Source organism: Barbus barbus (genome assembly GCF_936440315.1).
Source record: "Barbus barbus genome assembly, chromosome: 13".
NCBI lineage: Eukaryota > Metazoa > Chordata > Actinopteri > Cypriniformes > Cyprinidae > Barbus > Barbus barbus.
This window is the reverse complement of record NC_136741.1, coordinates 21,658,180-21,675,626: the sequence shown is the minus strand read 5'-3', so window position 1 is coordinate 21,675,626 and position 17,447 is coordinate 21,658,180. Positions and strand designations below refer to the sequence as shown.

The following is a 17,447-nucleotide window of genomic DNA, read 5'->3' as shown; positions in this document are numbered from 1 at the left end:
TAATGGGGTTTTAACGGAAATAACATTTATCGTTATTATTATTTAACCTCATTAGAAAGAGAGAAATACACTGAAAAGACAAATGAAAGGACCACTGCAAGACAAGGGGAAAAAAATCATTTCATTTTTGGGTGAACTATCACTTTAAGGTTCAAGTAAAGACTGATATATTGAAAGATTCAGGAAAATAAAATATTAATATTACTTTAAAATGAACCAGCCTTTCTTAACTGAACATATTCTATCACAAGCTTTTTGGGATCATTTGATTTAAAAATAATTTAGGAATAGTGCAGTGCATCTAAAAGCCAAGAGCTTCAGTTGAATATCTGAACCTACTGAAAATAAGAGATAGCCTTATACGGACTCATTGGGGCAAGCTGGGTCAGTGGGGATCTGTCGATAACATTTCATTAAAGCGGTCCTCTGCTTTATTCCTCACAGATTTCCTGCGCTGTTGAGCTGTATGCCCTATCATACAGAGTAGATGCATAAGTCCTCATTACTTTGTCAGTAATGCAGCTGCATACAATAGGCAGTGTTTGGGGATTTTCCTTTGTAGATTCTCTTGTTTTGTCCTGAAGGCAGGCATGTTGTGATAATGACTTAGACATAGGGTGTAAATAAGATCTCCCCTTACTCCATTTCTGTTGCCACTGTCCCACTTTTATCAGCCAAGAAAGTAACTTCAAAAAGCAATGAGAAGAGGGAATGAGAAATCGCTATGCAAAAAGACCTTCACTGTTGGCGCTAGCTGATTAGTGAGCAGTCAGGGGCCACTGTCAAACCAGAGTCCGCCAAAGCCTGCCTGGGGCCTGGAGAAGCATTGATTGGCAGCTGAGATTTCTGGGAGTGTGACTGACGGCCCAGCAGATGCCAAAGAGAGCACAGGGTACATGAGATGTCTCCTCAGCGACCCTGAAACACTTCTTCCACCCAGGCTCAAATGTCTGATCTACAGAGAGCTCCACAGATGGATGCTTGACTGACCAAATGGCAACATCCCTGCTGTAGTGATCCTGTCGAGACCGAAGGGGGGCCCATTTCGACTCACACACCCCAAACAAACAGAGAAACACAAACAAATAAACAAAGAGGCCACAAGTACAAGATGTTCCGTCATGACTGACTGCTGCCGGAGAAATCTGGGATGGACAGGGTTCGCACGATCATGGAAAACCTGGTAACTTTGAAGGTTTTAAAAATTGTGATTTCTAGGCCTGTATAAGTCAGGGAAATTAATAAAATCATAAATTATTCTGACAATTTTCTACCATCTACCACTTATTCTCTCTCTAACAATCATTTGATAAAACTATGAAAAACCTAATAAAAAAGTGAGAATTTGGTCATTCAAATTGTGACTTTTGTTTATGAAAAAAAGGTGATAGCACACATTTTGATATTGAATACTGGAGTAAAATTGCTTGAATATTCTGCTTTGCCATGACAGGAATACATTTTATTTTAAAATATACTAAAATAGAAAACAATTATTTTAAATTGCAATAATATTTTACAATATATTTCTTTAAATAAATGCAGCCTTGGTGAGCATAAAAGACTTCTTTCAAAACCAATTTAGAGATTACATTATTTGCTTTTTGTAAATCAAAGTAGTGTATAAAATCTTTTGAAGTTGTGGATTAGTAAAACACAGTGCTTATTATTAAGCTGTATGGCGCCATGTCATCCATCTATTTGTATGTCAGAGTTTCCATTCAGAATCCAGAGGCTCTAAAGATCTTGAGGATGATTGGAGCTTAATAAACGGATTAAGTGACTGCAGGAGAAGGTGGTGGCTTCACTAGACTCAAATTAAATCCTCGGCTTTAAACAAGCAAACAGACATGAGTCACACAAAAATGCAAATACTCATTTACATATAGAGCAGAAAGCAACAGTATACCCAGAATGTTTCAAGCTAGTTTAAAGTCTGCAAGCAATATTTTTGGTGTTAAAATTTAAAAATAAAATAAAATACAATAAAATGGATGTGATACCTCAATACTCTAATATCAATGTCAGGTACAGAAATACATTTATATTTTTAGAAAAATCGCCTAAAGAACTTTTAGGCTTATACAAATGATCAGTAAACTATTACACCACCTTATATGCGCACACACACCGTAAAAGCATCTGTTTGAACCAGCTTTTTTTGTTTTTTTGTGAACAATGTTTTTTTATTATTATTATTTTATTTAAAAGGCAAACTGTACAATAAAAGAAACAAAAAATTACATACATGAATACAAAAAAATAGACTGCATGATTGTACGAGGAGAAAAGAGCAAACAACTGAAGCAGAAAGAACAGAATTATCAGTTAGGATCAGGGAGAATTACTTTTCATAAAGGGATGTACAGGCAATTCTGTCAAAGTTATCACCATTTCTGTCTAAAATGGAAATATTTAAATTTCTCTGTTTGAGCCAGTTTAAAAATAGTTATGGATCAGTCATTCACAGAGAGCCCAGAGTTTCATCGACTCCTACCTCTATTGCATCAGGAACCCGAGTCCTCAGACACACGCATAGACATACGTAAAGCAGAAAAGTGTTTCATAATACAGGGAATCTCATAGTAATGCTATAAAAGTGGTATTTTATGTGACTAACTTTAAGACCCAGCTAAATAGGTACCAAATCAATGCACACAGCGATCAACAAATGAGCAAGTATTGAACTGCATATGTGAGTGTGTGTCATTTTTTGCACATGAAGTTGTATCTCCATTCATCATCTGCATGTTGTCAACACAAACAGAAGCCCTCTCAAATATAAACAAATCTGGCCCGTGTAACACAGAGATAACACAAACCACTGCATCCATGTCAATAATTACAGCAGATGCAATCTCTCCCTGCGGAACAGAATGGATGAATCTGTCCAGCACTTCACACACTCCTCTGTGTATCTGCTACAGGAGCATATTTATCACTGAACAGCATTTTAACACTGAGCAAAAATTGTTTATAAAGAAGTAAATTTAGAGCAGGGGGGCTTCAGTACGTTTGATGGGTTCCACCCTCCAGAGATTTAGGCCTGTCAGAAATGCAAGTTTATGGATATTGGGTTTTTCAGAAACTTCCCACTGTCAATTGTAGCCCAGCAGGAAGTGATCTTGATGTGGAAAATATAACTTGAGCATGATTACTGCTGCATTATCCTGTGCAACAGCCGGTTTGACAGGCAAGGCCGATGTTTCTACTGAGCCACAAATTAACTCAAACCCCACAGCAATTTCAGCTCTGAAAGCCAGCTGAAGAAACAACAATTTATACCAGGCACCTTTCTGTCGCAGATGGAAGAGTGTGAGGAATAACTAAATTAAAAACTGTGATGTCAACTATATCGAACTTCTCATTAAATATTTAAGTCGCGCTCGTCGATGCGTTTTAATGGGTTTAATGACCCTTTTTTTTTTTTTTTTACAAAGAATACAGTTAGACTTTACTATAAGGTTCAGTTAGTTAACATTAGTTAAAGGGATCCTATTATGCTTTTTCACTTTTTGAACTTTAGTCAGTGTGAAGTGTGTATGTTTGGGCATAAAAAGATCTACAAAGTTACAAAGTCCACTCCAAAGGATATTTAGTTTATAAAAAAATTCCCTTTTCAAGAACTACAACGAATGGCTCGTTTGGACTACAGCGTTGTTTTCCTGTATTTGTGATATCACAAAGCGGTCCATTAGAATATCATTAAAATAAAATAAATCCCGCCTACGGAAATTCGAATGGTTGGCGGGTGGGGAGAACGCTTGGTTGAGCACTGCACGTTTCAAAACCGAAACCCGGTGCTGGTGTTTTTAGGCAGCGGCTATTTGCACTAAGTGAAAATAGCAGTATTTTTTAACGATATGCTATTCACACTAAGTGCAAATAGCTATAGATTCTATTTACACTATGTTAAAATAGCAGGATTTCCTATTGATACTACTTGTTTCAGTAGTGGCAATTATCTGCACTTCAGTATTGTATTGCATAATAAAACAGCATGCAATACTAACGTATTGAGTGTAAATTATACCCTACACCTACCCTAACCCTACCAGATACTTTATTTTCAACATTTTGGTTATTTCCTTAATTTTTATTGAAAATAAATGTCTTTACGCTGTGATACGAGATTTGAAAAGGGAGAAAAAAAAAAGTTCGGCAAAAGGCGGATTCGAACCCGGGTCGATCGCGTCAAAAAGACCACAACATGCATTTTACCATCTGCACCATTGGAGCTGATGATTCATAGCAGTTTTTTATAATCTTGACTATCCCAATCACATGTTGCTGGGCGGAGTTAGTGTAAATAGCCTCTGCCAACAAGGCGGGCTATTTGCACTAAGTGTAAATAGACACTCCAGTGTTTTCATATCACTGTATTTCTGAAAGAAACAGACTGTCTTCAGAAAATTTTGGATGTCATTTTCATTTAATCTTGCATGTAATGTCTGATAAAGCAGCGTTCTGCTTTGTGTACAGTAGTGATGCGCGGATGGCAGTTATATCTGCGGGTTGGGTGGGTCGGGTAATAAATAAATGGATTCTGATTATTTGGGTCACGGGTGGATAAGATAAATCATTAACGGTACAAATATTAACTACATTTTCAAAATAGGCTACAGAAATTTAATAAAGTGTAAATTAACATAACTAAAACTTTTGCCTCAAACTCCTAATTTTCTGCTTATTAATAGTTAGGTATTTGTTAAATTTAGGTACTGGGTGGGATTATGGTCATGCTCTGTAAGTACTAATAAACAGCCAATATGTTAATTATGTTATAATAGGCATTATGTTATATGTTATAATAGGCATGCTAATAAGCAACTTGTTAATAGTGAGAATTGGTCCCTATACTAAAGTGTTACCAAATAACATTAGTTTATTAACAAACATGAATTGACAGTGAATACACTGTTCTTTAACTATTACATACAATAATAAATGTTCTAAGTCCACTTTCCATCAATTTTTTTGCACTAGATCTGTTAATGACAAAGTGAAACTTTTTTTTCAAGTTTGTGAAATATCAGGTGGTTTTCATAATTTTTTTTACTAATAAAATCCCTTTCCCTTTCATACCTTTTACTAATTAAATGAATGTAATTTTGGTGTATCATGAATTTTGTATCTTTCATTTACCAGATTTCTACAAATCTTTGTGAAATGTAAAGAGTGCAAGACAATTGAAAATGGCCAGCTTACTGCTTACTAATTCCCCAAATAATTTAATATTATTAAACTATGAAATATCAGAAGACAACACTGAAATGCCAAGGCAGCTGCAGTTTGACATGGCTAAAAAGCCATAAAATATGAAAAGATTGAATTATAATTTTTTTAATTACAGTTTGAAAGTTCTAAGGTCTCCTTTCCAAAATGCGTTTTCTTTTTTTTTAAAAAGGATTTTCCAGAGTACAACACAGAACAAACAAACAACACTGTCTCAAACTTCACATGCACTCACAAAGAAAAAAAATCAAAAATAAATAAATAAATATATAAAATACATAAATAAAAACAAAAAAATTTAAATAAAAATAAGGAATAAAAATACACCTATGTGCAATACCTCAGACCTAAATAAATACAGGTTCAGTAACTAAAGAGCTGCAAAACAGTCAATCATCAGGAATGCACGGGGGTAATGTACAACTCAACCCACACAGGAAACATTAAGACGTTGGTTGGGCAGCTAGTTTGTCTAAATATCCAAGAAATTATCCCCAGACAGCGGAAAACTTTTCAATGGAGTTAGACCTCAGAAATCGGAGTCTCCAAAATGTGTTTTCTAACTAGTTTTTCACAATAATTCTGACAAAAATAATTTTGACAACATTTCATTGACAGAATTTATGTGCTAATTTAAAAGTAAAATATTGTGTCGACCCTTGTGAAATGTTTGATTCAGGTGAAAATGAGCCCTAACTAACTGTTAATCTTTTGCTATGATGACTTCTGATCTAAACAGTGTTCAGGCCACCCAAAGGACCTATATTCCCACCTAATAAAAGCATAAAAAATAATGCGTATTACAAAACTCCTCTCTTTACCTCTGCATGACCCTTCAAGTCACCCTTGAAATTCTCTCTTTAAAACACACTTAAAACGTAAAGCGGCACTTGATTAAAACAGCTTATTTAATGTGCTTCACACACTAATTCATCCATCTCTGTCAGAAAGTGTGATTTGTTGGAAATCGCTGACAAGATGTTTATATGACATCAAAATTTATGGCTCTTATAGATTGAGGTTTTTAGGCACATAGTTGTTCTTTTGGCGTGTAGCCTGTTAAATAGACTGTCAGAAAAAGATGGATCTCTTATACTTCTATAGCCAACCTTTTTCCGCTCCCTTTCTTTTTTGCACTGATACTCACACACACACACATAGGGTTTTTTGTCTTAGTCATTGTGTCTGTGGTAGTGTGTGACAGAAGAGCTGCAGGGTAGAGTGGCTCCAAAGAGAGCATCTTTAATCAGCATCCGGAGCTGGAGATGAAAGAGCTCTATCTCGTCCTCTGTGTCTCATTCAGGGCTTTAGCTGGACACTTACGCATACTTACTGACACACACTTTGACCATATACACCAACACGTACACTAGCATACATGCTTTTATGGAAGAAGAACTTGCCATCATAAATTATTCATAATTTACTGGTTCTCCCTAATTCTTCTTTTTTCTCTCTTAATTTTTCCTTTCTAAAAATTCTACTGTGTTTCATACCATTTAGCTCTGACTATATTCAGAAATGGCATGTATATAAATGTGCACACTATGCTTCTGAATTTGAGGGAAAAACTGCACCTCTTAAGCAATTAGACCATACATGAAACAAATAATTATGCAAGCTACTAAACACTGGTGATGTTATGTCATCATCATATCCAATGGCCTTCAGTAACTGTTGATTCTGAAAGTCTGGACAAAAATATTTGTGTAATGTCTTTGTTGTTTTCATTTTTATTAATGTTCGTTCATGAAATGCAGGGATTCCCAAACAGTTCTCTGATATTGGTTAATGTACACAATGACATGCAGGTAAACAAATAGAATATTTCTACTTTTAGTGTCCAAGTGTTTAAATTATTTTTATTTTAGCTTTTTTATCAACTCACAAACCCACTGCAGTTATTGCATTAAGCCCAGTTTGGGAAACCATGGTGTAACGTAATGTTTAATGCATTTTACGGTGTTTAAATACAAAATATTATTTTCTTTCTCTTCTCTTTTTATACCAATATGGTATGTTTAATGGTAAGTTTAAAACAAGTTAGATCAAATGTAATCTAAAAAGTAGTCACATTATATTATCTAAAATGAGTAACCTACAGTAGATAGCATTACTAACTACAGTTTTCATCATGTAATCTGTAATCAGTAATGGACTACAATTTGAAAGTAATCTACCCATCACTGCCTATATAGTATGGAAGTACGCATATTCAGATGTAGAGCAAGTCTGTATAATGTTCCATTTTCTCAGTCTAGTGCCAATGCAATTTCAATGCACATCTAAGGGATTTTTCATTGTCTGTTGTATTGTAAATCATTAGGTATTAGCACACCTCAACAAGCTGCACGATTTAGGCCAGAAGTATTCTTTATGCAAATGCTCAGCTAAAGCATTGCAAGCAGTCCTGTTGAACATATTAAATGTGTGTTCTTACGCTATGGAGACAATAACAAATCTCATGGGATGATAGAGCTAGCTTCAAATGTCTTTGCTATTGAATCTGATTAGTTATTATTCAGGTAAACATACTTATGAGATCTAACTTGCTCAGCAACATTCTCTTCAAACTGCCCCTCCTCTGATTTAAGAAAGAAAACTAGCTGTAGAGGCAGACAGATTATGCTAATGCCAGCTTGCGGCAATGTTGAGAACGCAACGTATACTTGAGTTGGGTTAAAAAGTGCACTCAAAGGGTTAGCCGTTCAAACTGCATTCATATCCATAACCCTAAATAAGAGCTATAAAATAACAAACACGACTACAAAAAGACAAACTGGCGGACACTCAAATACTGTCAAACAAACAGAGAGAATAAACTCCAAAGACATATACCGTGAATTTAGCCATACCACCGATGAGGTCATGCACAGTATTGGGGAGTAACTAGTTACATGTAATGGAATTACGTAATTTAATTATAAAATAAAAGTAACTGTAATCAGTTACAGATACTGAGAAAAAATGTGTAATTAAATTACAGTTACTTATGAAAATGTTAAGGATTACAAAGGGGGTTACATCTGATTTTCACACACACTCCCACATAGACTTAATTGATTTCTTTCATAAATTGCAGTGACTGCTCTAAAGTATGAAACACAAATGTTTCAGAAGTTTATAACATGCTTATCCAATAACTCTTATATTTCCTATATGGGTTTATGTATATGCTTTATTTTTTAAGATTAACTCTTTTTTTCTAAGGCATTGTTAGATCCAGTGTTTCCTGTCATAGCTATGCAAAGATTTGATTTCAAAAACAGTATCATAGCTATAAATTATTTCTTGTTATGATTTCAAATCTGTATTAAACCTCAGCATGATTTTAAAGTAAGTCTGATTTTGTGGTGGCTGTGCTTCAAAGGGGACATCGGATGCCCATTTTCCACAAGGTGGTATGATTCATTAGGGTCTTCTTGAAATGGTCTCAGTGGTCGTGTAAAACAACACCCTTTTTACCTTGTCAAAAACAGCTCTGTTCACAGTGACTTGTTTCGGTGCATATCTCTTTACATGCTAATGAGCACTGCTCACCCCGCCCCTCTCTTCTGTGGAAGTGATACATCATTGAGTTTTAACTTTTTTTTAAAACCTGCCTTGAATTGTCCCTCATTCAGAAACAGTCTGGAGTAAAATGATTTGCACAGCAGGGCATAAACAAATTTAGTGAAAGTGAAGTGAAATGACGTGTGGCCAAGTATGGAGACCTATACTCGGAATTTGTGCTCTGCACTTAACCCATCCAAGTGCACACACACACAGTAGTGAACACACACACCGTGAACACCATGGGCAACCATATTGCTGCGGCGCCCGGGGAGCAGTTGGGGGTTTGGTGCCTTGCTCAAGGGTCTCACCTCAGTCGTGGTATTGAGGGTGGAGCGAGCGCTGGTTATTCACTCCAAAATCAAAATGGCTTGATAATTGAGACTGTTTAGGTTTTTGGGGGATTAAAAAAGGAGTGAATTTCTATCATTGTATGGTGGTTGTGCCCACAAACTGCTAAGACACATTTATATGCAAATGAAGATATTTTTCATCCAATGTCTCCTTTAAAATTAAAATATTATAATCGTAATTTCAGTGATGAAAGATTTTAAAAGTCTGACAGTAATCAGTGTTGAGCACTACTGTAAGGTTAACCCTGCCTGGTTAACATGCTTGAAAATGATTAACAGTTGAAAACATTAGAAATTTAGAAAAGTAATCAAAGAGTAATCAAATGTAATCAGTTACATTACTTTAATAAAGTAACTGAAAAGTTACAATACTTATTACATTTTAAGTGGGGTAACTTGTAATCTGTGACCTATTACATTTCCAATGTAACCTTCCCAAACACTGGTCATGCATTGATCTCTGTCTGAATGTGAACATGAACATTGTAATCACAAGTACAAACCTGGATCACACTGTTCCGTCTCCTCCATTAAAGTAAATAATAAATCACAAAATGTTCCCTCACCTTTTCAATCAAACCAATATTACACAAGCCTCAATGAAGACAGAACCACACAAGACTTTGCTTTGAGGTCACATCATAAACCTGGAGATTATTCAGCCTGCCCATGACCTTGTCCAATTGGCAGGGTGAAACATTAAATTGTGTTTTCCTGCGAGTTAGAAAGAATTTGCTCATAGACTCTGATGTTGTACACACGAAAAAAGAACGTCTTTGTTATACTGTTCTGTGATTATGTTAGGAAAGTACATGCCAATGTTGCAGACCTTATATTTTGTAATCACTTGCATCCACAGGCATTGCTTCGTTGTACCTTCAACAGCATAAAGTAACACACAATAAGACCTGTTTCACAGTGCATACTTAAGTAGGGGTGTCACAGTATATTGATATCGATGATAACCATTTAAAAATGAAATACTGATGACATGTTAATAGTGCACATACATAATCTAATAAATAATCCAGCGTCAGTAACTGGTTGACACTCCAACATAGTAGGTGGCAGTATTGTAACCCAACACTAGTAGCCACTCATCACAGAGTGGGGAAAAAAGACAACAACACCGTGTGTAGTTACTACTACTACAAACATGTCTGAGAAAACAGATGAAAGAAAGACATTCTACTTGCATCTGAAAAAAGTTAGCTCGCCAGTGTGGGAGTTTTTTGGATTCCAGAAAAACGACACCCCAGTCTGTAAGAAATGCAGATTTTTGTTCGCTTTTATGGTTACAAACTATCTCTCTCTCTCTGCCTTCCTACACTTGCATTTTAAGTGTGATTAATTTGCCAAACAAGAGAAAGCCCAAAATAAACAAAGGTAAAGATGAATTTGCATTATATATTAAATATATTGAATGGTAAAACTTTATTTTAAGGTGTCCTTGTTACACATATTGCATGTACTTACTATTACAATAACCCTAACAATAAATTATTCATAATTACATGCCAGTAACCTTAAGCCAAACCCTAATCCTAACCATATATTAAGTACATGTAGTTAATTAATATTACTCAGTACTTAAATGTATAATTACAATGGAACAAGGACACCTTAAAATAAAGTGTAACCTATAGAATTTTTTAAATATCTAATTTACTAAAAATAGTTAGATATTTACACTCAAATGGTTATATGATAAAGAAAACTGCCTAAATGATGTTGAATTAGTCCGATTTAATTTATGTGCAATGTGTGAATACCTTGCATGCCGTTTTCACAAAGTATGTGAAACAGGGGAGACACTGTGAGTAACAAGTCTATTGCAGCCAAACATCTTACATACAATTAGTTGAAAATTGTTGGTCTCAGGGTTTGTACACAATGACTGTAACAGGTTTGCAGTTTATTTTTTTTCCTGAAGTTAAAAGATTTCAACTCTGCTAAGAGAAAGAGAGCGAGAGAGAGACAAAGAGAGAGAATTTGGCAGAGTGTAACTAAAGCTGGCAAGAAGTATTCCTGCATAATTAATAGTCTGAGGTGTAAGACAGGATGCCATGGTGTTTTAGCCTTGAGTTGATAGTGACAGCGTGTTTTGGCACAAGGCTATCATTCTATGCCAGAAAAATGCTCGGCCACATGCTTGTGTCTGTGTGGTTTTGTTTACTTGTGCAGTCATGTATAATTTGTCCAACAAGTTCCCCAAGACATTTTCAACAGGCACATGACAGCAGCACAATATCCTTTCACCCGTGAATAACCCAGCATCAAATAAGAACAGTGGGAATTAATTACATACTTTTTTACGCAGATCCTGGTTGGATACGATGATGACATTGGGTGGATCTCCAACAGCAGTAGCAGCTCCTCCGATGTTGGTGAAGATGACTTCGGCAATCAGGACATGCCTGGGGTCCAGATTGAGCACTTCACATAACCTAATGTACAGAAGACATCACAAAACCTGATTAGGACTAATGCTCCTGGAACATCAATGCAATGCAAACATGTTACATTGAGTGGTCTCCAAGAAAGTTAAATGCTCACTAGTCATTTTTTGAGAAAAGGTGTGCTATTATCGTTCTAATCCATCATACTTTCATGATTTTTTGTCTGGTAGAACAGAAAACATGCAAAAAATACACACAGAACACCTTCCCTCTAGTAAAAATACATTTATTTCAAACTAAGTATAGTTAAAATCTATTAACATATTTAATTACATATCACTCGAGACTTACTGATAGACTATAAAAGTTATAATCAACTTTATTTGGAGTACTACTTGAGCACAATGCACATTTATTTTTAATATTAAGCCTAAAATGTGTTTTAATGTCACTATTGATGTGGATTGCATGATCTTTGAATAATATATTAATATACAGTATATTGAATAATATATAATGTATTGGTCTTTAAATGCAAGATATTTAAAGTGTACCTGAAGTATTCTTGCAATAGTTCCACTTTAGCACAATCAAATATACATCAGTGTATCTTTAGTTGGACTTCAGAACTACTTCCGCACAATAAAAAGTGCATTAAGTTCAAAATTAATTGTTCCAATTTTGCAGACTTTAAGTATATCAGTTTAGCAAACTAAAAGAACAGTTGCGGTGTAATTTTATTAAGTACATAAATATGTAAATGCATTTGTAGTATACTTAGCATGAAATAAATGCATTTCAGATACATTTTAGTTTACTTGTTTTTCACTAGGGCTAACAACCACATTACAACAACATGGCAACCACCACAATATCCTGAAGTTTTAGACAGACTCATATGTTTTACCATAAAATATGGTGAGGGGAGGACATGATTCTTCAGCAGCAAAACTTTAAGCAAAGATGCAAAAAAAATCCAGGTTTGTGCTCAACTTTAGTTATTAACACTGAATTTCAAGCAAATCAGTTTTCCTGCTAAATTGACATTAAAAAAACTCTTGTACAAGCACATTGCCTGTTAATGAAAAGCTGAACTCTCTAAATTCTCAAATTTGTTCTTTAACGAGTGTGTGTGTGTGTGTGTGTGTGTGTGTGTGTGTGTGTGTGTGTACTGTGTCTCTGAACCTGGAAGCCCCGAAGGTGTTTGAAGATGCAATTGGTGATGCATAATCAAAAAAAGGAGTCATTTCTCACCAGCAGTGTCATGAAAACGCTGAGGCAGCGCCTAATATTTTAATGGCTGTGTGAAATATAGATTTATTTTATCCTACTACACAAGAGATTTTTTTAATGTCTACTTAAGATGATAAGAATTTGACAGATGAATTTTGCAGAAGAATGAAAATACAAATAAAAGTATCCTTGCGAAAAAAAAAAAAAAAGATATATGCTTTGCTGGCCTTAAGGGTTTTTTTTTTTTTTTTTTGCAGGGATGAGACATGAAACAGTATATTACATGTTGCCTAATTGCTTCATAGCACATGTCCTTTGAAAGAACAGGGTGTCCTAAATATTGCTAAATAAATTATATATAAATGATTCTGTACATCAGGATACAAAACATATAAAAGACTTGAGAACACAAATATAATGTGCGCACAGGCACCAATGAATCACACTGAGAGACAACGTGCAACGGTGAAAAGATGGAAGAAAATGAGCTCAAATGGAGCTGAAAAGAGCAATGAGGTGGGACGTTCATGGATCCTCATATAAATCTAAGCACAGACTGACAGAGAAATTCTTGTCCAGAGTCCAGAGGCTTTTTGAAAAAAATTTTTTTTAATTTCTTTAATAATTTTTTTGTTGTTGTTGTAGTTGTTCAGCTGAACAAACTTCTTTACAAAGACCTATTAAAGAAATGTTCATGAAGTTCAATGCAAGTTAAGCTCTATTGATAGCATCTGTGGCATGCTGTCACTTACCAAAGAAATAGATTTGTCCGTCAGTTCATAAAAATAAAAGAAAGTCAAGTTTTACTGCAAAGCACTTACCATGAATATCTATGGGGAAAGGCATTCTGGAGGTTTTCTGAGGAGTCTCACATGTAGATTGTATAAATATTGTGGCTTCAACCTCAGAACATAGTATTTTAATGTTTATTCCAGTGTGATTACTTGTCACATAAACTTGTATTACTAAACAGGGTTAAAAAAAGTAGTCAAAAGAGATTACCTGATTGTAACAGGGGTGAAGAGCATCATGGTTGTTACATTATCAAGAAAGGCTGACAGAACGGCTGCAATTAGGCACAGAATGATAATCATGGGCCACACTCTTCCTCGCGATAACTGATACGCCTGTGTGAAGACATACAGAACACTGTTGGGAATACTTCATTATTGGTTTACAAAGTTAGATTTTTCTCGTAACTTCACATTAATGAAAACTAACTGGGTCAAAAATAAATTAAACCCAAAAATCGCTTGCCTTTGTTTATGAACAAAATCATGTGTTCAAAACATTCTCCAGTGGAATGGAGGGAGAGATTTAACAGTGCCTCAAAGACAGAGAATCAAGAGCAGTCCTCTGAGAGGGTCTCAGAACACAATGTTCAAAAGTGAACTTTAATGAGGAATTCAGTCTAAAAACTGACACGGATATATAGTGTTTTTACTCATTCAGGGTTTAGCACTAAAAGAATGTTCATGCCTGAAAAGAAAAGAATAATAAAAAAAAGACCTCCACTTTAAGAGCCTGTCGCTATGGAGACATTATCAGGCTGTCTGGAATCATTCTAATCAAGTGGTAATGCATGGGTGTTGTAACCCACCCATTATGTCACTGCTTCCTGACTAAAAAAGATGCTAACTGACAAATAAACAAAGAGTAAACACCAATCATGATAACTATAATGCTAATGATAAAAAAAAACAATACGGGATTCTATATCATAACTGTGAATGGCACAAAGGAACGATAGCATTTTTTCTTCAAGCCGATGAATGTTGAAAACATTGACACTTGACAGCTGATCAGAATTCATCCTCTTGAACATATAACCTATTATGACCTATTATGCCCTTTTTTACAATATGTGTAACAGACGTAGGCCAATAAGTGCTGGTGCGTGTAAACCTCACTCCCCTGATCTAAAAAAAGAGGTGTTCTAGCGACTGACGCTAGGGGGCGTAGCCTTGAGCCTCCTTGTTAGAGCGCCCGCCTCCCACGCCGGAGACCGCGGTTCAAATCCCGCTCGTCGCGAGGCGAAGTAGATCCGGTTACATTTGGTGCCATGACCCAGACAGGAGTGAGGCTTAGGGGGGGTGAGTGTAACAGACATAGGCCAATAAGTGCTGGTGCGTGTAAACCTCACTCCCCTGATCTCAAAAAGAGGCACTCTAACAACTGACGCTAGGGGGCGTGGCCTTGAGCCTCCTTGTTAGAGCGCCCGCCTCCCGTGCCGGAGACCATGGTTCGAATCCCGCTCAGAACGAGGTGAAGTACAACCGGTTCTCATGTTTGCCCAGAATGTGTCTGTGAAGTTTCAGCTCAAAATACCCCACAGATCATTTATTATATAATTTTGAAAATGCCTTTTTGAGTGGAAGCAGAAACACGCTGTTTTCGTGCATGTCTCTTTTAATGCAAATGAGCTTCTGCTCCCCACGCCCTTTTCCAGAATAGGGCTGTGCCTTTACAGCTTGTTCCTCTGATACTCTGCAAAAATCATATGTTTGGTTTTGATTATGTCTATCGCGCTGGAATCGTGCATTTTAAACCATATTAGTTTAAACTTCTGATAAATGGTTTTCTGAGCACACACATCCGAGGCACATGCACAGAACGCATCTGTCACACAGCACGTGAGTACTAAACTAAGTTCTCTTTCATGTCTTATTGCACTTAAACTGTCAAATACACAAACGTTTACATTCAGAACACACGAGTTACAAAAACTGTTGGTTATGTCTGTGAAGGCAAACAGCCGGAAATAAATTGCATGTTTATATTAGATCTGTGTGGCAGCAGCGTAATAGTAACAGTACAGTACAGTAAATAAATCCATAAATCCACTGCTCTCTTGTCTCCTTTGAGGCTGGCACTCTAAATAGTGTTTTGTGCTCGTCATTGCAGCCAAAGACAGAACAATTAGCATGCTTTGCTCGAACTTTCGACATGGCGTTAGCTGTGGGTGGAAACGTGCAAATTAAGGGGCGGTAATATTATTAATAAAGGGCTCGTGCTTTTTCAAATTTTCTAGGTTGGTAGATGCACCGGGGACCCGATTATAGCACTTAAACACAGAAAAGGTCAGATTATCGTGATATGTCACCTTTAAAGTGACAGACGACACAACTGCAGAGCACATTTATAATAAACAGAACATTACTGTGCATTGGTGGGGACACAAAATATTGTTATCGTTATAGTTATTGTTCTTCATATGAACGGGCCTTAACCACACAAGACTACTCACACGGATAGAGTAAGCTTGATTTTTTATTTCAAGGGAAAATGCTTTATGCTGTCTTGAGATGGTGTTCAATCCAAAGGGTTGTTTCTATGGCAATATTTTAATTTGTGGAACATGTCCTCATCCAGAGCTCTCTTAATATTCATGAATGGGATGAGAGGACATAAGCACGTGCCCTCATAATGTCCAGAGCACATCTATAATATTCCAACAGGTCTTTTACAACAGTCCACAGAATCCCTGAAAATAAGGAATGGGATATTTATCCAATTAAGCTCATCCTAAGATTTATTTTTAGGCTTTCATTAAATCTAACCCATTTTCTTCACGATTTATAAACATTTGCATCATTTCACAAAGATTTGTTCCATCTGATTCCTTTTCACATCTCTATTGGGGCTTGATATTTCCCCATAAGCATCATATATAAAACATTTGTGGGGTTCTCATCATTTTGCGTGAGAGTGAATGATAGGGATTTTCAGGGCAGCTATCATAATAGCTCTGTTCCTTTGCCCAAAAGCTTACTGGGAAAAGTAGCATGAGGGGATTACATTGACTGAATCAAAAATAAGGACATCAATAATATAAAATGAAAGCATATCAGACTGAATCAATAGCAGCCGTTCACACGCTACCTTGTTGTTGCTGACTAATTATTAGTAGTTATTTGTATAGTATGTAAGGTATAAATGGATATAATATTATATGTTAAGGTGGGTGGGATAGATTGAGTGGACTAATTTTAGAGAGAATATAACGAAATAACTCTCTCAGAAACCAAGACTTAAGCAGACCTCTGCTAAACAAATCACAAACAAGCATATGCAATATAATGATTGAGAAAACTCACCTTCACTGCACAGTAATCAAAGAAACCGGTCTCAGAGAATATTGCAACCAGTATCATCTGAAAGTAAACAGGAAGGGTTATAAGACTTGAACATTTCATGGTTTCTATTTTTAGTGCTTACTGCCACGTGTCGTTATAAAATCACATTATGTCTCAAATACCACACGGTCTCTAACTCAATTTCATGCCACATATATGCTTCGCTGATTTTTTATTTATTTTTTTGCCCTGAGATACAGAAACTGACATCTTCGAAATATAGAAAATCAATAAAGTGAAACATCAATATTTCTGAGTTTATTAAAGCAAATATTTCTAATGTAAAATGGCTCTCAGTCTCTTTCATAGTCAGTCTTTAAAATTGACAGATGCTGTGATTCATTTCTATCATCAGTCTCTGATTTTCTTTTATGCTTTTCCTCAAATACTCCTACATGTAGTCTTCTGGATGAGGGCTGATTGAATGTATTTGTTTCCATGGAGACAGACACTGAACAAACAGAGATCTTGAAAAGGGTGGCACTTCAGCAGTAATATTAGAGAGGCTGTGTGTTTTTAATGTGTATTCATATTTTTTG

At 35.9% G+C, this 17,447-nt stretch overlaps 1 protein-coding gene across 1 annotated transcript in view; it reads right to left on the bottom strand.

The window, feature by feature from the left end:
* Positions 1-17,447, bottom strand: part of LOC306879521 (P protein-like) — a gene marked incomplete at both ends in the record, with an annotated part of 102,062 nt that overhangs the window by 65,407 nt on the left and 19,208 nt on the right. The window contains 3 exons of the mRNA XM_079432526.1: positions 11,449-11,587; positions 13,775-13,899; positions 16,870-16,926. Of these exons, the coding sequence (XP_079288652.1) occupies positions 11,449-11,587; positions 13,775-13,899; positions 16,870-16,926 (321 nt within the window). The remainder of the gene's footprint in view (positions 1-11,448; positions 11,588-13,774; positions 13,900-16,869; positions 16,927-17,447) is intronic.